Source organism: Halyomorpha halys, unplaced genomic scaffold, assembly GCF_000696795.3.
Source record: "Halyomorpha halys isolate HHAL.00 unplaced genomic scaffold, Hhal_1.1 Scaffold304.1, whole genome shotgun sequence".
Lineage (NCBI taxonomy): Eukaryota > Metazoa > Arthropoda > Insecta > Hemiptera > Pentatomidae > Halyomorpha > Halyomorpha halys.
The window spans coordinates 354,743-379,219 of NW_027116688.1; the positions used below are offsets into that span (position 1 = coordinate 354,743).

General features: G+C 33.7%; 1 protein-coding gene across 4 annotated transcripts in view; it reads right to left on the bottom strand.

The window, feature by feature from the left end:
- sv (shaven) overlaps positions 1–24,477 on the bottom strand; it is a 187,257-nt gene that overhangs the window by 30,007 nt on the left and 132,773 nt on the right. For all 4 annotated transcript variants that reach the window (XM_014421119.3, XM_014421117.3, XM_014421120.2 and 1 more), the window contains 2 exons: positions 21,303–21,468; positions 15,108–15,305 (listed from right to left, as the gene is read on the bottom strand). In XM_014421119.3, coding sequence (XP_014276605.1) covers positions 15,108–15,305; positions 21,303–21,468 — 364 coding nt within the window. The remainder of the gene's footprint in view (positions 1–15,107; positions 15,306–21,302; positions 21,469–24,477) is intronic.

Sequence of the window (24,477 nt, forward strand, 5' to 3'; positions counted from 1 at the left end):
ATCTTACAGTCATACCATAATTTACAATATATTTTTATGTGATCTATAGTAGTCTACGTTAGTTACCAGTTCTTTTTAGTTTTGTTTTTAGTTCTGATGAAGCCTGTATTGCAGGGGGTGAAACATTGATTATAATAATAAAAAAAAATAGCAACTTTTTTTCCCGCCATCCTGATCATTTTCCTTTATTAATTTTTTTTTGAGCCTTCAATTTTTACAAAACTATGCGCACTATTTGAGGAAACATTTACTTGTATTGTCTTATTATATGTTGTATAAAGTATGTTTCCATTAACGTAACAGTTAAAGTATAAAGTACGGAATCTTTTAACAGGTTCCGTGGATAAGTACAGTAAAAAAAATATGCTCCGATAGCTGTAAAACATTTGACGGCAATGTAAGGCTCAAGAAGACTCTCCGTTATCGACTGGAACACGAAGGGGACAAGAAGGAAGAAGAGGAAGAGGATAAAGAGGAGGAGCAGAGGCTAATAGATTATTTATAAGGAACTGAGAGATCCTTAATGGCATTAAGGCCGCCCCTACTAATCCCCCGCAAACCTCAACCCATTTACCACTTAGCAGTAGAGATGCTATCGCTTCATCTAATTCCTGCTCCATTCAAACCCCCTAATCCCTTTTGTCTCTTGTTTCTTTTACTGCCGAAAATCATGGATGACAGTTATTTCAGCCAATTATCCGCCTCTGAGGGCCCTTCTGTCGGGTGTGTCCTTATCTGATCCTGTACCAGGTCCTTATCTTCCCTTCTATCGCCGGTTCTATTTACATGTTATTAATCAGGCATTGACAAATACCCTCCATAGCATATTTACGATCTTTTACGTATTTACAAAACAATTATTTTATAGTAGGGTGTAAATGTGTAAATGATTCAAAAAATGGCACCATTTGTTTCTGAAGCTATAAAATTTTATTTTATGGTGTTCTGAAAACCTGAAAGCTGTTATCAAGAACAATGGCAGTAATTAGTTTTGTTTTTAAAAATAGTGTATCCACTGTATCCACTACGCTTACGAGAGCGAAGCTCCTTCATGTTCCTTTTTTTCATCCGAACAGCTTCAATGTTTCATTCTATCCTCATAGTAGGTACAATTATTTTCATTTTCATCATTGCTTTTGAATTACTTTTATTTCACATTGGTACACAAATGTCTGTTAGTTTTATTGTGAGTGTAAAATTCTACCAGTAAGTGCATATGTTCTCCATAGAAGTTTTTTTAACTTTGCTACTGATCATATTAAAAATTAAATAAATACTATTTTAAAACAAAAGATAAGCCAAACTTCGTATAAAGAAACATTTCCTGATTTAAATTATTTTGTAAAATGTTTTCCGTCTTTTTTTCACATTTTGCCCCAATAAGACGGGAAATCGTGTGTCATGGAGTTACTTTAAAAACAGTGAGAAAGAAATCAGGGAAGAAGAATAATCCACTAAATTGTGAAAAAATAACAAAACAAACAAAGTTTTCATAACTAAAGCTACTAGCCTATAAGTGAGAGTTTCAAATCCCCTATTGCATTTTTGGGACGCAATTACTTTAGTTCACTCGATGGATAAAAAACTGTTTTAAAAATCATATTAAAAGACAAAATATTTTTAATGACTGCTCTATTCGCCTCCAGTATTATAATATTGAATAGTGTAGTTAAGGCAAGATAAGCTGATATCATGGGTTAATGGGGGCGGGACTGGAAAGCAATATTCCCTCTAATTATTTATTATGTTTTATTCTCTTTAAGATTGTAAATTATATCGATTGATATTCGTCAATAACACACAACAAAAAAAAAAATTCTCACAAATGTGGTTTGTTCTTTAGAATAATTCATGTAATTAAGTGTTTGTAAATATTGTAAAAAAAAAATAAAAAGAATATGAAATAAAGTTCATTACTTGATTTTTTCCAAAACATGTAAAACCAGAATAATTTATCTGATCCAAATATAAATCCATATAATACTTTAAAAATCTAAATATATTTAGTAGGATATTAAAATCGTATCTGAATGCTACATTGTGCCAACTGTTGCCTTAACATCCCTTTAATTCGAAGAGTTGTAGGTCAGTCCAATGATAGTAAGTTGACAGCCTTATTATTGAAATATAGCACATTAAAATCCCGCTTACCCGCCCTAATTGGACTAAAATTTGGACGCTTGAGTGAAATAAAAAAGATTAAAAAAACTCCACAAATAATTTAACTCATATACCAGGTAAAAATTAAAATACAATAAAAATTTGGTAAATAAATGATATTTATATTAATATATTATAAAGTTAAATGTGTTTGACCAATTTAATGAATGTAAAATAATTTTTTTTTTTTTACGTATATGATTAAATTTTAGTATACAAACGATTTTTAAGTTTCTACTAAGGGTCATAAAGTTTTATTGTTTGGTTTTATGGCATTAATGTTTTCTCGACAGCTTTTCTTAATTATTTTCTTTTTGCCACCGTTTGATTCTGAGAACCCGTTAAGCTGGGGTTTTCTCTAATTTTAATATTAATAATGTTTTTTTAGTCCATTATTCATTTTCATTTGGCGATAAACAAAGTAGACAAAAACACAGGCGTCAATACTGCGGTGTTGTGTAATTTACGAGCGAGCGTGGCTGTGAATGGGGGTGCGGATATAGAGATATACTCGTGAGTGGCTTCTGTAAGTGGACAATCGACTGGGACACAAAGGGAGGAATGAGGACTGACCTGACCCTACGGGCTGAGTGGAATCCAATGGACTTCCAGTCTATAACTGCCTCCAGCCCCAGCGTGGGACTTTCTTCCTAAAACTGGAAACAGAATTGAAAAGGTGCTGGTAGCGTGTGTCCCTCCCCCCTCCCCAGGAACTGACAGGTATTGATGTGACTTAGTGCCAGCTGCCCCGGGCTCAATCACTGCCTTTTGTTATTGTGTTTATTTGTCTGTTTGTTCACTCACTCGGAGCAGTCGATCCTTGTACCACAACAGTTCATCTGCCCTATGATCATAGTCTCCGCTCTTCATTAACTCCTCCACTAGGTACTTAATGTAAACATAGGCAGAGTTTTCGTAAAGCGAGTAAGAAAGATAGGATTAGACTGGAGGGCTGGAGGGCTGGAGCCAACTTTTAAATGAAACGACAGAGGCAGTTGTTAGTAGTTAGTAGTTAGCACTAACTGCTCCCTGATGACGCTCAGTTTGCCCTAACTGTCTCATTCCAGCCCCAATGATATTGCGGCCTTCCATATCCTCGCTGCTGAGGCAGGTTATTGTGTTCATCCTGTCTAATCTCCTTAGGGAGTTCACTTCTCCCAGTACCTCTAAAATAATATGGAGCAGATTGGACAATATATTATTTTGCCTTTGACTTCTACAACTGAACACTACATGTAATACGAGCAAATTATTATGCTCATTCTAAAAATATAAACTATTTAATATAAAAAATATAAACTTCTCTTAACGGACTCCTCTATAACTAAAAAATTATTAAGGTTTTGAGTCCTCTATAACAGATAAAAGTCATCACATTGTATCTAAATAAATTAAATGGATAAACTGAACAATGAAAAAAAAAACACACATTTTCAAAATTAATAACTATATAAAATAAAATACTATCTGCTACTCCGATAGGTTAGAGGATATATTCCTTGATATACCAGCGGACTATTGTTGCGAAATTGAAGACGCAGTTTTTCTAGACAAATTTAGAAAGAGGTCAAAATTAAGTGGTCTTACGACTATACTCATTCAATTAAGGTATCCAATGGTATAACCTTAATTAAATTAAATGATTTAATGGTACACATCGAACACAGTGGCTTTATTTCCACTAGTCACTAACAAAATGAAATGTTTAGACACCATATAATTCACACAGACAGGGTTTGGTAAGAAAATCAGACGATCTGCTAATGGTAACTAGCTGATTAAAAGCCCTAGATTGTTCACCCGTTGCTAGGTAACGCCAACCAAATAATCCCCACTAACCGTTAATATTGCAATACAGAGTATTAATACATCTGTTTCTTTTAAAATTAAAATAAACTTCTGATGAAAATAATACAAATAAAAACAAAAATGTAATGAAATTAAAGACTGAGACTATTTAAAAATTAATTTTGGAACCTAGCGTGAACATAGGTGTTATCTAAATCGAAAAAGTCAAGTTTTCTCAAACAAATTCCAATTGATTTATCGTCTTCATTTATTATATTCATGCCTCCAATGCTGACCCGACAAGTGTCTCTTCTATCAACGGTATGATTTTGAAACTTCTCTTTGTTTAGGTAAAAATGGAATCTGACTCTGTTTTGAATAATTTTATGATCTAAAATATATGTAGTGATGATTGCCCCATGTCGACATAACTTGTAGAGGTCTTCCACATTGTAACAGACCATATACTTTATACAGACTGCAACCGGAGGGGACGGAGGGATGCCTATACAAATTAATATAGAGGCAGGAGAGTGGACGCATTAAAGCTAACTGGTAGAGAGCTAATGCACTTGTGCCCGGGGCCTGGGAGGGTAATCTGAGTTTGATGTGCCCAGATGGTAGCGCTCTATTGTCGCCATCTATAATCGAATTTATCAACTGGCTTCGGGGGGGGGGGAGTTTCAGGATACTGAGGCTGCACTAGCTGTCCTTCGTCCTCTAAGGTGCGGATAGTTGAAAGGTATCGACATGAAAGATAACATGAACCAGACGGTCAACTGATAAAAAGTAGCATGTATGATATCATGTGCACCCAGAAAAAAACTCCAAAAAATTAAAAAATGATCCACTTTCACACTTATAAGCAAGAACGATTTAATCTTATCCAACAATTTTAAGTAGAGCGAATTTAAACAGAGGACTACTGCAATTTGTTGGTGTGAAACAAAATTAAAAATTTTCCAACATTGTTGTCTGGATTTCCCAACTATATTAAACTACTTTAATTTTCTTAACCATATTATGAAATAACTAAATTTTATTATTAACTCCTTTTTTTTTATATTTGATGATTTCTGTCTAACTACACTTTCTTTTAGATATTTTTGGAGGGTTGGCTACTTTTCTGATTTAGATTTATGCTGCTTAGGTCCGCCTACATAGCCTTTCTCAGCTGTGATATCGTGATACCTTTCTTTCTTTTCAATTTATGTTTGGATGTAATAGAGTGATGAGCTGATGTGTCTTTCTTGTTGTTAATGTGAGATGTGCTCCATTTAGTCTTCGTGCCTGATGGTTCCTGAATGGTTGACTTTTGTGTTGTAAGCCATAAATTTAGATATTCAAGGCTTTGATGTTCGAATCTTTCAATTAAATAGTTATTTTATTCATCTTACTGATATAAATTCTTTTAAAATGAATGATTGAACATAATGTAAAGTGTTTTCAGTTCTCACCAACATCTCAGTCCATTAAAAGCCGATGATAGCAAATGTAAAGATATAATAAAATAATATGTAATTATATTTAATAATTACCAACATCAGCAATGAACATCCTCCAAGAATGGATAATGGAATCTCCTTCCGATCCAACTCCTGTTTGGAACATCAAACAATGAGAACAGAGCAAAGAACAGACGCTGTGCACGGAGGTGACTGCCTGGAAATGCAAATGTTGTGCAGGGCAGACAGCAGCTGGAGAATGCTGGAGAGGACTCAATGTCTTGGAAGTAACGAGGACCCTGTTAGTTCGCTTTGGTCCAGAGGACATCAATGTGGATGTGATAATGTTGACCTTATGCCGCGTCGCATCCATCATTCTCAACAACTGTTGCGTTCACTTCACCCTATTTGATGACTCCATTACATCTGTTAATCTTAACTCCCTAGGAACTCATTCTGGTACTGCAAATGTTTTATCTTATCCATTCCAGTCTGCGTTTAGTAAAAGTCTCTGTTCCGATGAACTCTCTGGAAACAATCTATAAATTGGATGATCTGATTTTCCAACTTTCAATTCAATGAACTGTATCTTCAGTTTATGAACCGGATATTTCTGTTAAGTGACGACATAGGCTTGTCAGTTATTTATTGGAGTTTGGAAGACAATGTTACATACCACAGTCGTTCAATGATATACAAACATTAATATCTGCATTTTTTAAAATTTTATTTTAATTATAAGTATGAGGTCCTTCATAAAGAATATTCAATAAACTTGATCGAATATCAACTTTCATTTTTTAATTATTATTTAAAGTTATGATATTAATATTTCAAGGATAACAGTCAATTATTATATTCCTTAATACTAAAGAATATTAACATCGGATTATAGATAGAAATGGTCAAGTGACTTAAAAATTAAAATAGCACTTGATAACTTTTATCACCTGCCGGACGGTAAAACAGCTATCACTTCCAAAACAAATCGGTGGTCCAAAAGCAAAGTGGCATAACTCAAAATTTTGCTGCATTGGGTTTGATGCATTAATAACAAAACAAAACAAAGTGTTGTTTCATTCGTTTCGCAATGTCAACATTTTTTTCTGAATATGTGACTTCACTTCTCTCTATCTCTCTCTCTGTCTTTCTATACATGTACACACGTTTGTGTTGGTATATTTCTCTTTGAAGCCACATCTACTCAGCGCTCACCACTTGTCTTTGTTTGTTCCAGTTGCCTCGAATCTCCCAGACACAATATTGTGCTTTGCATTTTCGATAGCTGTAGTGGCATGAACGATATGGTGGTCGACATAAATCGTTTTAATATTTCGACTAATTAATAGAACTTTGCACCCGTGGAAGCAAATTCACAGAATGAACAAATTAGGTTAATTTCGGAAAACGCTTATTAAATGAGAAGATATAAAATATTACACTCAAATCTGTTTAGTTATTAAGATTATTTAAAAAAAAAAAAAAAAAAAGTTTACCAACTTCATTTGTAAGGTTATTTTGTATTTTACAGGGTTGATAACATGAAAAAAAATCTGGATTATTCTGTTCTGTATAAATTCACTGTTCTCCTGACAACTCATTTTTATTAAAAAATCTATAATTAATAGTTTAACCAGTAAAAGCTGTTGTTCCTCAACGACAAATTTATAAAATCTCCCTTTAATGTGTATATTTTATATGAATATCTCTAAACTCCAGTTTTAACTTACTCCACTTTTTCATCAAATGTCACATTTCTACGTTTAGGTATGTTGGTACAATCTGATTTATATCTTATTTACTTGAACGAAGAGAAATTAAAAAAAAAAAAGTTATATCAGACAATTTCAATTTTTAATGATTGGTCCCTTTTTTTTTCCACGAAAATGCCATGTGATGCACGGGTAATTTAAAATTTTTAATCATTAATATATTTATTGAATATCGAAATTAGAAATTTTTAGATACATCACATATCATTGTAACGAAAATAATATTATGTATATAAACTCTTACTATCCACATATCTCTTTATTAATTTTTTAAATCGTTTTAGTTCAGATTCTACGTGGATTTAAATTTGAGTTGTACTTTTTATTTTAAATATTTAAACAGTAGCATTCTCCTTTTAATTAAGATCCATTACCCTTCTTATTCGCACTCTGGATATTTCCTCAAATGCTTAGGGTGACCATAGGATGTAACATCCATTCACCGGGAACCGTGACAATTTATGAAAGCAGTAATTATTGGAATTGTTATTGACCCTGGAGAGGTATATTAAGTAGAGTAGAGTAGACCCTTTGGAGTGGATGAGAGGAGAGAGCAGAGAGGCCGTTGAAGACATTGGACCAAGATCAATATCTGCAAACACTAACCACTTCCAGTTCCACCCCAACCCTCCTTCACTTCTTAACGTCTCCCTCCCGCACCCTCCCCCGACCTTCCGTCTTATTGGCCAATTGTTATCGTCACGATTCTACGAAGCAATAATCTATATACTATCATAAGCAGAAAATGTTCATTTACATGCAATAAATGTCAAACTGTCATATTATTGTTGTTTATGATAAACAATTTACGGTTACATTAAAAAAATAAAATAATATGTGGTAAAAAAACTATATAAACAATTCAATAAATTTGCTATAAAGAACTTTATTGTGGTTATTTGTTTTCTTATTGTGAACCAAGTTGATATAGATAAAACATGACTTGAAAATAAAAAAGTGGCAATCCACATAATGTTTTTCTGAAGATTTAAATAAGGTTTGTGAAAAGAATATAAAAAATTAGTTCATAAACATAGCATATTATTAAAAAAAAAAAAAAAAAGAGCATTATGTATGTGGATTGGAATTGATAAAATAACTTGACTTTAAATTAAAAAAATTAACGTAATTAAATCAGTCTTAAAAAAATAATAAATATTTCCCAAATATGAATAAAAAAAATTCTTAGTTTATATAATTTTAACAGAAATATATGTTTTTTAAAAAAGGTATCATGTATATAATATTAATTTATATACCTCAGATATCAAGGAGCGGGTAGCTCAGTGATGAGCTGTAATTTTAACTCCAGGACCGGGTTGGAATCAGGTTGTGACAGATAATTATTTTCTATTTCACTGTAGCCATGAGTCATCCCTGTGGATTCGGAAGCTCTTTAGCTCATTAAGTTTACCCTTAATTGGGTAAAAATGTGGCGGTCGAGTGGATTCTGAACAAATTCTTTCCACAACCGTTGGTCTACTAACAATACTTCCTTACAGATTACAGCATCCCTGACCTTTAATAGGTTGTAGTGGTACAGACTTATTTTTTTTTTTTTAATATTCAAGATATAAAATGACCTAGTAAAATAACCCCTGCGAAAAATATATTGTAACTAATACTTCTACGAGTTGTATTCTATAGTTTGTTAATTATATATGTTTCCTCATTCATTTTGATTGATGAATAATAATAAAAAGAATAAATTCATAATAGAATTATTAAAGGCAATGACAATATAAGAAAATGTAATAATTTATAAAGAAAAGATTCGTAAAATATTAATATGAATTATAATATTTATCTACTTTTCATAAAGTTAGTTAAAGTGAAAAATACACTATTTTCTATTTTAACCATTTAAAACAGTTCAAAAGAAACGCCCATAGAGTGCGCATAAACAGTCTTGTTTTTTCATTAAAAATAAATTGATAAGAAAAAAATTGTTGATTAGTTTAAAAAAATATTAGATATGCGATTGATTTGAAATACAGTAAAATCTTATCTGGAATTATGTGGCCATGGCTTTTACGTTTTAGAGATGATAAGCATATACAAAATCTGCTGCGTTTTGCACAGAAGTTTCCACACATACTTTGAGTTAAAATTAATCCTTGCTCGTCATACAACGAATCTTTTTTATAATTCAGGATTACAATACTTCCTCATTATATAATCCCATCAATACGTTAAAAAAATCTACTATTACTTACTTTCGTGTTTTATGTTAATTAAAAAAATTGTCAAAGCGACCTAAAAAACACAATAATGTTTTTTCTCCTTTATTTAAGTATCAAATTCTTGCATATTTATCTAATTTTTATAACTGTTATCGATAAAAAAGTGTTAGTTATTTTTAATAAACAAAATAGTTCATGGAAAACGTTTTTGAAAGTTATATATTCAAATAAAAATATAACAGAAATGATTTTAAAGAATACTTAATTGTACATTGGTATAACGTGTTAATTCAAAATCGTTAGAGACGTTTTAGAGGAGAGTCAAAAAAGTTTAAAATCGTTCAAATAAAGTGGCACTTCGGGTAAGTCGATAGTAACGAAAAAGTCACATTACAGCAAAATACATGATAAATAATAAATTCTTGATTTCAATATTGTATCTCTATTCCTTTTTGAGATTGTTGACGGTGTGAGAGACCTTGTTATTTGGAAACAATTTTTATTGATTAGATTAGATTCGAAATTTGTCACAATCTCACTATAAATTTTATATATATGGAACTGAAAGTAAAAAATTCATAGCCACTATACATGTTTTTAATGTGCATGTTCGTAAGTATCCGGTATTGGTTTTTTTTTTTAAATAATTATATTACAACTCGGTACAAAAAAATTTACTAGTTGGCCAGTTTACTAAGGCAAGCAAGAGAAAATAAGAATATCCAAGACTAGATTCCGATTTTTTTTTAATTGTTGTCTTCTGCAAAAAAAGTATTGTGTATATACAAAAGAATGAAAGGGAAGGAACAACTCAGTGAAGGTATATTTTATTCTGAAACCTTCTACGAATTGGTAGAAGGATGCACCGAGAAGCTCGAGACATGTAAATGTTACTGACATGATATTGAGAAGGCAGTGTTGAGGTGGGCCCTAGTATTGCCTGAGTCGATTATAGTATCGATACATTGGTATCGATAATGTAATCGAAATCGGATGGAATAAGAAAAATACAGGAAGGAGTGAAGGCGGCAGTGGATCGATGGGACGGCGGTTACAAAATGGCGCTGGTACTGGCTGCCTACCGCGGCTTTTCTCTACCACTACATGTACCGGTGGTATCCTACGCTGTCGACTGATCTCCCTTCATTAAGACCTCATTGCTTCTTCTACGCTCTTAGACAGTTTGCAAAACAAAACTAAAACTAAAAGTATAATGTAGTTGTTATTTATCCACTTCTATTACGGTCGCAGTCCAAAATATGCGGTGACTGTGAGTGGATGAACGGTGTTATATCGTAATCTATAGACAGAAGGAGAAGAAAGCAGTAAAGCAATTGGCGATACTCAATAACTTTATTAAGTTGTAAAGTAACTTACTAAGGTTAAGTAACATAATGACCCGTTTCTATACTTTAAAAAGACTATGTCCTCTCCGAAAATTAAACCCGATCTGGCAAGTTAGTAATATCCAAATTGCTACCTCCACTTACTCGAGGATGTCCAGATATTATTTGTCAGAAGTATCCTTTACATTTTTACATATACAGGATACTTCGTATACAGAAAATTAATTTAGTCTTATATGTCCCATCTAAGGAAGATCTAACAACACATTTTGAGAAGGGGTATAAAATTTCCAATAATTTGATAGGATTTCCCAATTCATCGGAGGTATGGAAGGATTATTTAAAAATGTTCCTTATTTTAAGCCTTTTAGGAAAACTGACATCTTTAAATACATAATTAGGATGACACTCTCCTCTATCCTTTACATCTGCAACGACGTCCCTACCCCAACCTGAAAGAGTTGCTACATATAGCAAGGGATAGATTATTTGAACTGGATGGTAAAAATTGTCCTTAATTTTTGCTCACAGTCGGTTTTTGGGCCCAAAACAAAGGGCGTGTTCTTGTGCTGCGCCCACGCATGGTGAGTTATTGTTGTTTTATTGCTAAAAGATAAACATTTATGCCCTCATTTTTTAATTAATCATAGATTTTTTTAACCTTCGAAATCAATAATTAACTCTAGTTCAAGATTGTTTTTTTTTTTTTAATTCTATCATTTGGGTGTAAATACAATGTTTCAAATCTTTCCAATTACCAATCTTTACAATTTAAAAATAGCAGTTTATTTTGTATTTAATACAGCACAAATATTAAGATTAAAACAAATTATTAATCTAGGTAATTAAATGAACAAGTATCTCATAAAAATTCTAAAACGTTAAATTTATAGGTTGGTATTGGTGTCTGGTGGGGGAGCTAGGTGTTAGTGAGCCTCCTTTTTGCCAACCTCTCGTGGCTACCAGAGTTGCCGCCGCTTACTAACCAAGGTGGGTGTACCAAAATTCATTTCTCGGGACCACCAGGAAATGAATTAACCACTCTAAGTGGGGATCGGACCCACAACGTTCCGAAACGGGCGTCATATCACTGAATTTGTAACCCATTAATTTTATAGTAGTATTGTATAGTTTTACTTATTCTATGATTTTATTGATTTATTTATTTACTTATTTATATGATTTATTAATCATATATTACCTACTTTGCCGCTATTTATGTTTTCTTTCGCTTTGTGAATCGCTATTTTGTAACTGTTTATAACGAAAAAGGTGTAAATCGTAGGTAATAGTCAAGACAAGTCTGACGTTTACCATGATTACCTCTCCGGAACATAGATGAGTGTGAATACCGACTTTTGTTAATTTCTTTGTTTAACAAGTGTTTTCGATTTGCAGGCAGTACCAAACCTGCATTGCCAAATAAAAAAAAATACCGATTTTCCTATTTTTGTGGAAATAAAAAACGAACGTTTTTTATAATTAGGTCCCTACCATATCGTCAAATCAAAAATGGCTTTATAGTACCCGGCCAGGGACTATTATTATAAAAACAGCATAGATAAGACAACAAACACACTGTAAGCATGAGTGTACCCAGGATAAAAATTACTGTGGGGGGCAGACATGGTCGTTCAGGTTGACATTTCAGCGCGGAAAAGGAAAATGAAACCAAAATTTAAGAAAGTTGTAAATAATCATAGCAGTGCTTAATTATAATACAAATTTAATTTTTATTGAATTAATATTTTTTTTTCACTCTTAGAGGAGGCAAGTGCCTCCCTCTACCCCTTGCTAGGTACACCCATGAGTGTAAGGATACATTTCTGTATCGGAGAGGCAGATTGTCCATGAATATTGGACCTCTTTCTCAATGTTCTAAGAATTAAAATTCTTTATTACGTTTCACATTCTTCCATTAGTAGAGAGCATATTTATCTATTCACAAACCCCGCTGTGTTTATAGGCATTTGGCAGCTAGGTGTTGAAAATACTATATTAAGTTGCTGAAATACAGCAATAAACATGATGGAAGCAATAAGTGTTAGCTATGATCGGAGGGTGTATCAGGACTGTAGTATTAACAGATGTTATTTTGGATCGGGAGAGATTTAGTTTACAAAAGAGGCCCGGGGGAGCAGCTATTCAATCAGGGTAAAGGTTACCCCTTCCCCCCCTACCCAATTAATTACAGGGAACTGTTGGGACCTGTCCCCCGGGACCGGGCCGCCCTCCTGCTGTACCCCATTCCCTACTGGTCGCCGCACTTCTTCTTTTTGTCCATGGATAAATAAAATAAGTTGAAAATTAAAAAAATAACTTTAAAAAATTTGGTGCGATGCGAGCATCAGGCAACTTTTACATACTGCTCTTTGAGTTGAAATTTATCCCTTCTTGTTTCAGAACTGATGTTTATATAATATTCACTTAGCAAAAGTACTCGTTGCAATAGTTTGGCAGAAATATAACAATGTAACAGTTCATTAAAATTTACATCGTGCTCGGAATAATTATTCTAGTATTCTAAATTCTTATAGAATCAATATATTTTTTTTTTTAATTTGTTTATTGATATTTACAACTGTACATAAAATACATCAAGTAAATTTGAGGAAATCATAATGGTTTGGTACAAGCTTGTAGAGAAACTACCCATTGGTAGCACTCTAAAAACATTTTTACAATATAAGGTCTCGAGGCCATCTTCTTTTCAGACGCCTCGGAGGTTTGCTGGAAGCAAGATTAGAAACTAATGGATTTGAGTGGTTAAGGAGTTTGTAATGGAAGGATTAATATCTGGTTCGGACTAGATCGGTTACAAATGGAACATTAAGGTCTTTGTGGATGATTTTATTTGTGACAAAGTAAGGAGCATTTAGGATTTTATGAAGGATTTTGGATTGGATGCCAGAGGAATTCGAATGTTAAGTGGAGCCCCAAAGCTCAACGCCGCATGTCTCGATATGCCTTATAATTGTCATATAAATCAGTCTTTTGTAATGAATTGGAAGTTTGGACCGTTTGTCTAGTAAGTGCAGTAATAGTCGAAATCGACGTGCAGTTTCCTGTCTTTTCAGTCTTGTGTGAAGATTCCAGATTAGTCGTTGGTCCAAGGTAGCGGATCTGTTCAACAGGGGTAAGGGCAACATTATTGAAGTAACTGTAGGACAGTCAGTAGGTTTAAGAATCAATATTGGAAATGATTATTTTTCTGAGGTATATATATTACTTATGTTACTAAGGATTATTTTATTGAGTTACTCATCCTGTTATGCCCTGTCAAGGTATTTCAATGAAGATAAGGCCCATCCGATATTAAAGACTACTTAACGTTACATTGATTTTCAAAATCGTTTCAGCTATTTTTTGAGTAAAAACCCTAAAATATTGTAGTATGGAATATTGATTTATTTTTTAAAAAAATTTACAGTAATATTCCAATCACACACCTGCCCTAAATATGTGATTTCAGTTCCTTACTGCATTCCGTTTTTCAGCTAGGCTCTTCACATACAGACCATTTTGCAAAACTTGGTTATTCGGGCTCAGGGAACTCAAAAGTGTATTTCCGTCAAAATATCGTATTAGGAATTTTCCGGGATAGCAATAGTATACCTTACTATATATTTTGTATATATAATAATAGATAAGTTAAAATAAAAATAATACTTTTCATGTTCTGGCAAGGAGTTGAAATAAGACCAAAGTCAGTGAAAAATATTAAAAATGTGCACATATACAAGGTGCTCAGATTAAAACTGTTTTGGATTTAAAAGAATTTGAAAGGATTCCCTAAAAATTATTTACTTTTTTTACTGAAAATAGTATTCTGTAATTGTATGTTTAATTTTTTTTTTGTTTTGAAAGTTTAAATGTGGTACATGCAAACCCAAACAAAATATAATCCCCAAACACCTTTTGCGGTAATTTTCTTCATTTCTAGTGCTATTTTTGACTCCAGCGGTTTTAGATAGATTTAGACAAATAGCAGAGATGTATTCTTCCTTTCATGCCAATGGACATGATCATATAATATGTCTAAACCTTAATATGAAATAAGCAACATTTTTTGTCACTGTCTCTTGAACTTCATGTCAAATTCAACATTTGCTAATATATCTGAAAATGACCATGGTCAAAAATTAAATAATGTTAAAATAATGTAAATAACCTCCCCGCCACATATACTGGTTGATTTTTTTTAAGAATCAGTACAATTATTTGTGTTTAGAACAATGTCTCTAAAACAGGAGGTTGGCTTTGGACTATGAAAAAAAGCAGTTTTTGTGCTATGTAAGGATGTTTGTGACCGCTGTGTTGTTAAGAAATGGAGAAGACTTAATATACTAGAGCAACGCCACTAGGTCGCTGATACCGACATATTATTGGACTTCTTAGGAAGCAGAAGGTTACCTGTTGATGGAGGATACGGAAGGTACGTTGTCCTGGGAGCAGATTCCTTCGGCGAGCAGCCGGTCCCTGATCTCCCAGGCGAACATGGTCGGGTTCTCTCTCTTGTAGTTGGCGATCGCGTCGACAACCGGCGCTGTCGCCACCTTAGGCTTACTACCTCCTATCACACCAGCCTTGAAGCTCCCCGTCTCGTAGTACCTGCAAACAGTATCAATATCCTATCAATTCAAACACAATCATACCTAAATATACTTCTTACAGTAAAAAATCATATAGGGATCCTCGATCTACTTCTCGTTTTCAAAAGCACTATAGTGCTTACAAATTGTAGAAGCATACTTACCATCTTAGGGTAGCATAGAAAAACTGCAAAGTTCGCAACTTTCATAAAACAGCAAGCGTGCACTTAGTGCTCACAATAAAGGTAGTCCGACTAAAACGGAACATGCAGAAAGAAATAGATATACATTTTAAAAGAGACTTCGCTAAAATCCATCGAGGACCGACTAAAACCAGAAATGAAAATGTATCATATTCCATTTTACTTCTTGCTAATAGTTAGAAAGAGATACCACAATACATTACATTTATATCTAAATATAGGCAAAGATTATTATAATGTGTGAAATATTCGAAACCTGTCATTCACAGTATCACGACGAAATTGTGGAGAAGAGAAAAACTAATTTCCAACTTGGTTGGGTAATAGATGAATCGACCATTAATCACAACGTTCTTCCTCTTCACCAGATGAGGATAGTACCTCAGTTCGTGATTTCAGAAAACTGGCTCGTTTCTTAGAAGGAAACACTGATTCAACAGAAAATCGGAAGGGAATTGAACATTAGTGTTCGTGAGTCGCTGGGGGTCGAAAAAAGTCGTCGCCTAGTCTTGAACTGCATCATTTGAAGAAATAAAGAAAAATAAATGATTATGAGTTTTACCCGGCATGATATATAGTTTATCAGGAGAACGACTAGCGTGAACCATTGGATTCAAAACAAAAAGATAATAAAAAATTGTAACAGCACCTCATTTAAGAGAGAATAAAATTAAATAGAAAATAATGGAAGATTATTGATGATTGACCGTGTGTATAGATGAATCGAATATGGTCCGGCTGCGGTCAAAAAAACTCAAATAGTAGATAATTATACTATTTTAATGAGCCAACGTTTCGACCTACGTTGCAGGGCTTCGTCAGGGCTGTGGAGACAGACTGAACATTGACATCCGTCAAAACAGCCCTGACGAAACCCTGCAACGTGGGGCGAAACGTTGGGTCAGTAAAAATAGTATAATTATTTACTATTTGAGTTTTTTTGACCGCACCCGGTCCATATTCCATTCATCAAATAAAAAATAATTATTTATTTTTTTATTCAGTCAAATACTATTACCAAGAAACATTCGTTTATTGGCTGGTATAAAATGAAAAAAAACTATTTGCAATAAATAAAATTAAAACGGATGATGAAGCAGCTGTTGGTGGAGGTAGTGAGAAGTAGCCGACGTACAGGCCGATAAATGAAATAAAGAGGTCGATGGTGGTTGGGCGATGCCCGAAGGGACTTGTTGTCTGACCAATCAAACTGGCTGTATTAATGGGTGTAACCATAGCAACTGCCACGTGGGGGCCAACGAGCCTCCTTACAGTACTTGAGAACAACCCCTGGCTACTATACTCTTCTTCTCAACCGATAGATCACTCTCTTTCTAAATCTTCATACAACTTTAAGGAATAGTTCAGCTTGCTATTAATTTTTGTTAAAAATATATATCAATTAAGGACGGCTTTCATATCTTTTTAAAAGCTGATTGGATTGTTGGTGAACAGGGTGGATAAGAATAGCGGACACTTTTGGAGGTCTGGATTCAGTGAGGTATTGTTGCGCCGTACATGATTATGATGATGATGATGATGATGGACTGTTTTAAACTGTCGAACATCATCCAGCAAATCAGCAGGGAAAACCACATGTCTCAAGAGTTTCTCTTGATCAACAGAAAAGTGTTCATTGTTAAAATATATCCATTGACTACTGATTTCATTATTCCTATTGTATTGCCATTTCAATAAAGGTACATATAAAGAGCTCATTTACAATTCATACCTGCTTTTTGCTGTTTCGACAAAACCGCTGAAATTAATTTGAACAAACCGCGGAATGGCGAAGGGGACGGAATACATTTTAAAGTTATTCATCCTTTTTGGGGAGGGGGCGGTGAGTTATGAGAAGAGGTCATTACGACCCGAGAGGGCTACATATAGCCGCCCACATTAGCATAGGGTAGTGTCCTACGGTCCTGCATGCAGTGGGCTGTGGTCAACTTCCTTTAACTCAAGGATTTTTATTCAAACAGCGGTCCCTCCCTTTTACATATGAAAGGAACGGAGACATCCTCATCCACGCTGGCCATACCATCTCGAAATTAACTGTAAAAGAGCCGCTCTTAGGGAGGAGTTGGCCCAGCCAGGATCGAAATAAATTATCTTGCGGAGCGGGCCACTTAGCCCTATCTGTCAGCCCTTTCACTCCAGCCCTCCAGCTCTCCAGTTCTCAGCCTGGATACCGTATCGTTTTTGGTCTCGACAGAGCATGGAACGGAAGCTAAAGTTTAGGTTCCACGATGACAGTGAAAGCATTAGAAACACCACCATAGTGTAATTCAAATTTGTTGTCATGGTAGTACTATCGTGATGTCAGAACTGACTTGATAGTTGAAAGAAGCGTGTAAACAAGCACTGTCATAATATTTTACTAGTTGGAAAGGTCTTTCACAACAAAGAATAATTTTGTCCAAAACAAAACCTTCCTCTTACAATGAAATATCTGAAAGAATAAAATACAATATTGGTATAATACACAATATCTATACGAATAAAATACTAATAAATTACAATATTGGAGAACAATAAACTTATTATTATTTTTTTTCAACAATTAATCAATCACTGTCTACAGTTAGATTTAAAAAAGGGTTTTATTTAATTTTGCATATTTTAAAAAAATGGTTAATGCCGGGGAATTGCTTACTACAGAAGATTCTACTACAAAATACTTTTATTGTGTATGTAATTACTGCTATAAGTTGAAGTAATTTAGAAAAAATGCATGGTAAAATTGCACATAAAGTTTTTTCACAGCTTTAAAGTTTATTAAAAGTTAAAAGAAAAATTTATCCTGATTTCAATGAAGAATTAAACCAAACCTACTAGAATTATATAATTGTAGAGTTTATTGTAGAATGATTAAATGGAAACATCATACAAGGAGAGTATGCTTATATCATATGTTTTGTTATTTAAAGTATTTTTATAATTTAAATAGAAGAAATAAATATAATAGGATTTTTTTTTTTAACGCCGCTATTGGTATTAAAATAAATCAGGATTGGTCTGGTGTCAGGTTATATAGGACAAGTTTTAGCATTGCTAATGCATAAGTACCTAAGTGTTTTAAACGCTGTAAAGTATATTAAAATTTTGAATTATACTACTTTTACCACCTCTCCAACATTTATTATCCAAATGTTAGAGAGAATAAATAATTAACATTTATATAGATGTAATGAATGTTATGATCTGAATGTTGAAAATAATCACATGATTACTTTTATAAAACACTATTTGTTCAGAATAATCGTGTGAGCTCATTTTATAATTAGTAAAAAAAAAAATCAAGAAAACAGTTATTAAAAAATGTAAAAAACAGATGACACATCTATCGTTAAGAAAGATTTTCTGAGTTCATGGTTCATCGACTACTACATTGACGTTGGATAAGCAAGTGCATCCGTCATTTAAAATTCGATGAGAAGAAAAGTCATTTGTTGTAGAATACCTGCGAATATTTTATAATATAACGGTCATTAATTGTATAATTCAATTAAATACGCCTATATTATTCACAAACCGAAATAGCTCGTTCTCGATATTGAAAAGATATGACAATTATATACCGTGAGATATCAGTCATAATAATAATAATAATATGAAAGAGGTTATTAAAGAGAATGAGGATTGGCAGACTCCCGAAGAAGGAAACGAGGCATGAAGAGATCTGAGAAGAGCCCAGAACAATGAACACCTTTCATTAGGAATAGACCACCTCTACAGGTCCGCAGTACCACCCACCGCGATCGTCAATAGTAGTTGTGTTTATATACTGCCTATATATTGTGTTATATGTATCATAATATACAGTATATAGTACTATATAGTATATACTACTATATAGTAATTTAGGTCATTATCCTAGACAGTGTCAAAGCTGTGTTAAGAGGTGATTATTGACTAGCAAAATCATCAATTATTTTTTTAAAGTCAATTTACTTTATGTATACTATTCACTTCTATCGACACGAGTGGTAAACTGCACAATCTTCCTGAAAGAAATTGTACATCTCAATATCGTAATTGTACTTCTTAATATCGCAAAAGCATATACCGCGATTGTGAACTCTAAAAGCCAAACAAATTAATATCCGATCGTTTTATTGGTTGAAAAAAATTGCTCTATACTTTGCTAATAGTAATCCTATCGATCACAGGAGTCGGATATCGATGATATTGATATGATATCGATCACATTGGTCGCGGGATTCTGTGCCTGGACCGAGTTAGCCCTTAGTATAAAGAAGGCGCTGGCTGTCCCTAAGATTCTTTCAATTAATTATGTAATATAAAAAAAGATCTCACTATAGACCTTTTTTCTAAATTAATTAAATAATAGTATATATATCGAACTTTTATTAAAATTTAGTTTTAAATAAAGAAACGTTTGTTCTCTGTCCGGAACCAATCTTTATAGATCTATGTGATCTAAGGAAAGAACCAAATTACAAACTTGCACTTTCAGTACCATTTTAATCATGAGATGATAATCACCTTTTTATGTCATAATAATTAGGATAAAAACAGGAACTGATGAAACCTGTGTCCAGTGTTTAGTGTCATTCGTTCTTTGATTTTAGTGTATTCAGCTTTTTTCCTCGCTCTGTTATCTATAGCTATTCAGACATGTGTTCACTTCTCAATATGCGAAATCATCTATCATTTTGTCATTCGTCAGCCCATATCAAACAGGTAAAACGATTAAATATTTAATATATTTAAATATTTATTTAGATTTTAATTATTTTATTTGGAACGTGTTGGGTGATTAAATCGTTGGTTTGTATATAGTTTGTTGAAAAAAAAATGAATATACTATGTAAATTGTTTTTAACGATTTAAAGAGAAGATATACCATATACAGGTTTGGTACAGCAGTCATTGTTACAACTTTAGAAGCAACTGCCGTAGTGGGAAATGCTTTGAAGTCGTGGCAGTACTTTTTTAATTGTCCCCTACCTGGTGATTTCTGATATACGGAGGGGTTATAGCTGGTCGAATTTCCATTATATAGGCGGCCTCAGTGTCGGCAGTACTGTCGTACTAGTTCTAGCGTAATATACGATAACACATGTAGTGGAAGAGGAGCTACTTTCATGTTCACCGCCACATACATACCTTATCTATGACAGTTCACTGTCGCATCTTATCAACTGTAAAATCATTCAACGGAGAAGTATTGTTCAAGAGTGTCACTAAATTAGTTATAACAAAATGTATCCAAACACAATGTCTTTTGCCAATAAAAAATACCAAACGGACGTGTTATACAAAGCAAATCATTTGACGTCATGGTCCATGAAAGTCACTATGCCTGTATTCATTACATAACAGGCTTAGTAACAGATAATAACACGAGATATTCATCGAGAAAAAGTTTTTCTACAAAAAAGCAAGCAGCAGTGGCTGCTCTGACATTTGGACGGATCGATATTGTCGCCAATTATCTGAAACCATTTTGGGATGACAAATGACAGATGCTGACGCTGAGAGGATATTAGTCAGCAGGGAACGTGTGCTTCCTGTTGGCGCGCGGCTTCTAAGTGCAACGTCTCGTCGTAAAAATATGTCACCGCCGGGGAACCGCTAAGTAATCAGCTACCATTGTCTTCTCCCCTCGCCATAATTCGATAAAGCGGATATCTGCGGCGCGGCCGACTATATCTACCTGAAACCTATCGCCTGATCTGCTGTACCACAATATCACTCATCTCGGCAGCACTCAGTTGAGGATCCCTTTTAATAATCTATAATATCACATACCTATATCACTATAAAGTGCATACGATGATACTGACCTGGATAGTATCTTGGAGACACAGCCATGGGATACCCTGAGCTGGCGGGATATGTCGCACGGCCGGACGCCGTTGTGGGCCAGCTCGACGATCCTTTGCCGCACGACGTCAGGTAGCGGCCGTCCGTTGACGAACACGCCGCCGAGCTGGTTCACCCCGCCGTGACCTGAAACACCGATAGACATTTTACTTAAAGTTTACAGATTTACAAAAATAAAATAAAATTAACAGAAAGAGAATAAACAATTTATATTTGAGAGCATGTACAGTTTAATTCACTAAATCCATTCTGAGAAATTGGTATTTTACCTTCTAATAAATTTAACCAAAAAAATTATACTGAAGAAAAAGTGGTTAAATAAAAAATATTTTAATAGTGGTTTACATATAATTCTGGATTATAGCACTGTATGGTTTTAAAAAACAAAAGATGGCGTAAAATATTCGGGCCGAAGAAGTAGTATTGGATACTGGAGAATTTAGAAAGTTAAAAAAAAGCCGAAATGTGCGAACTGCTTCCGGTTAATATAATTTGCAGCAACTACTGGTACAGGTACTGGTAATAATGGGGGGGGGGAGGGTTTATTCGGCAAGTGAGGCTATTGGTCCTTTTTGCCAACCTCAAGACAGACCAATGGAATGATTCTTTCTATGACTTTTATTCCTCTATGTCAAAACCTCACATTCTAGTATTCTATCAGAGCCTAGAAGCCTATACCTTAGTGATGCATACCTGCCACAAGCTGCTATATAATGTAGGAAGTTTTCAGGACCTGTCTTCATAAGTGGTGGGTTTCATCGCGAACTACTCCATAAATCTTAAGATGACTCTTAATTATGAAATTAGTTGCAGAGACTAAGGCGGTAGTAACGTAAGTAACGTTGTAGGACTTGGTATCGAACAGATTTAGAAAAGGTCATAAGCACTAAGGTGGCCAGTGATTATTCAATAGACACACCGAAACGAAGGTGGGTCAAGACTGATCTTGAGGATTTGGATTTAGATGACCATCACTGTTCTATGTAGACAGCGATTAGAGGTATCGGCATGGAACCTTTCGGGATGGATGTTTTACTTACAATTATATATATTTGTAAAGATGTGTTCAAAGTTCCTATTTTCTTTTATGCCTGAATAATACTCAAGAGATAAGAGCAATAATAATAGGTTTAGCATAAAGCAATCTACATTTATGTATACCTCTCAGTTTAATTAACTATTTGATAGTGTTTTTTTTAAGCTCGGGAACTTCACCCATTCATTTTAGTCTATACTGTGCAGTTTCGCGTTACTTAGCCTTTTCGATGTACTACTGTACTCAACCTCCCTCAAAGCAGATATTCTATGAAATACTTCAGGAAAGATGGCGTTATCTAAGTGAATTATGCAAATCTTAATCATTATATAAATAAAGTAATTAAACTTCAAAAGTGAACCAGATACGATGGCCTGAACTGTACCCGCTAAGATGGACGAAGAGCCCTGGGAACGGAATGCGGGGATACTACGGCCGGATGTGGAGAGGTGACAAAAACCGCATCTAATCTCGCCAGTGGAGAGCTGCCTTTAATTGATAAAAAGTTGAAACCGAACGAGCCGATATTCTGCCCTCTGGGTTCGAGCTTGTTCATTTTATTCAATCTTTATAATTATCTACTTTAGGATGAATTAATATAATGGAGCAATATCTAAAAAAAATGAGACAAAAAAAATTTATAATTTGAAGATTAAAAAAACAAGACCTTGTGTCTCTAGGTACTGGGTCATAATTCGATCAAGTTGCAAGGAATGATGAATGATAAAGAACAGTACATCTTACATTGACAGCCCTAACATTATACTATGAAGTATAAACACTTACTCAAAGAGGTCTTGATAGATGTTGTAAGATCCTGCTAAGAATAAAAAATTACTTCCACCAACCCTGACCTCTTAAAAAAAATTATTCTTCAAAATAGATAGCTAACTGCATACTTATCTTTCTACAATCCCATAGTTTGGTAAATAAATAGGAAAAACCTCAAAACCTTGCATAATGTGATCTCAGTTTACGATACCCTAAGACAGTTGATATGTTGGGGTGAGATGTGCCGTATTTTTCTAATTAATATATGTATTTCAATTCTATCCGATAACGTACACTGATCGCAGTAACTCATCCTGTGTGTTTTGTTTCTTCTCCTCAATTAGAAGCAGAGAACACTTGCAAGCTATCAATAGGCCATAACTGAACCACAGCGAACAATCCAACTGCAGTGAATATTCTCGATTACGAACCTTTAATGCCAAGTCAATAATGAGCGATAAACTGTTATCGAAGCAATAAAATTCATTGTTATTGTTATTATATAGAAGCAATATTATACTTAGATAGCATCCCCATTTAATTGTCATTTAATAGATAAAGTGTCGGTTTTATTGAACTCTAGCTCATTGTCATTTTCAAAACACTTCGAGGAGTTAATAAATACTCTTTGTGCAATTACTTTCACAAACCTATGTTTGGAATTTATCGAAAAGGGAAATATTGCGATAAATACAAAATTTTGAATGCGAGTTTTCTACCGAAATTTAATTTAGGCAAAAATTAATATATATTAAAATAAAGACGAGTACATTTACAATCCATATTTGTATCATTTTTGTAGTATAGATTTCACGCAAAAATTTGATCTTTAACACAACAGTTCAATATTGTTAGATGGACTTCAGTTGGAAAGTTCTTTGTTTTTACTTTTTTTTTATATATATATATTTGTTTTTACTGGCATACTTTATTTGTTTTGGAGGTTCCGGCTCTAACGATTTTGATTATAATCGGTATATAATTACACGACTAAATGATCTTTATGGTCTTATAGTCACTGAAATATGAACTGATTTTGATTATAATCAAAAACCGATTATAATCCAAAATTTAGTCTTATAATGATAAGACTAAATGATCTTTATGGTCTTATACTCACTGAAATATGAACTGATTTTGATTATAATCGGTATATTATTACACGACTAAATGATCTTTATGGTCTTATACTTACTGAAATATGAACTGATTTCGATTATAATCGGTACATCTTTATAAGACTAAATGATCTTTATGGTCTTATACTCACTGAAATATGAACTGATTTTGATTATAATCAGTATATTATTATAAGACTAAATGATCTT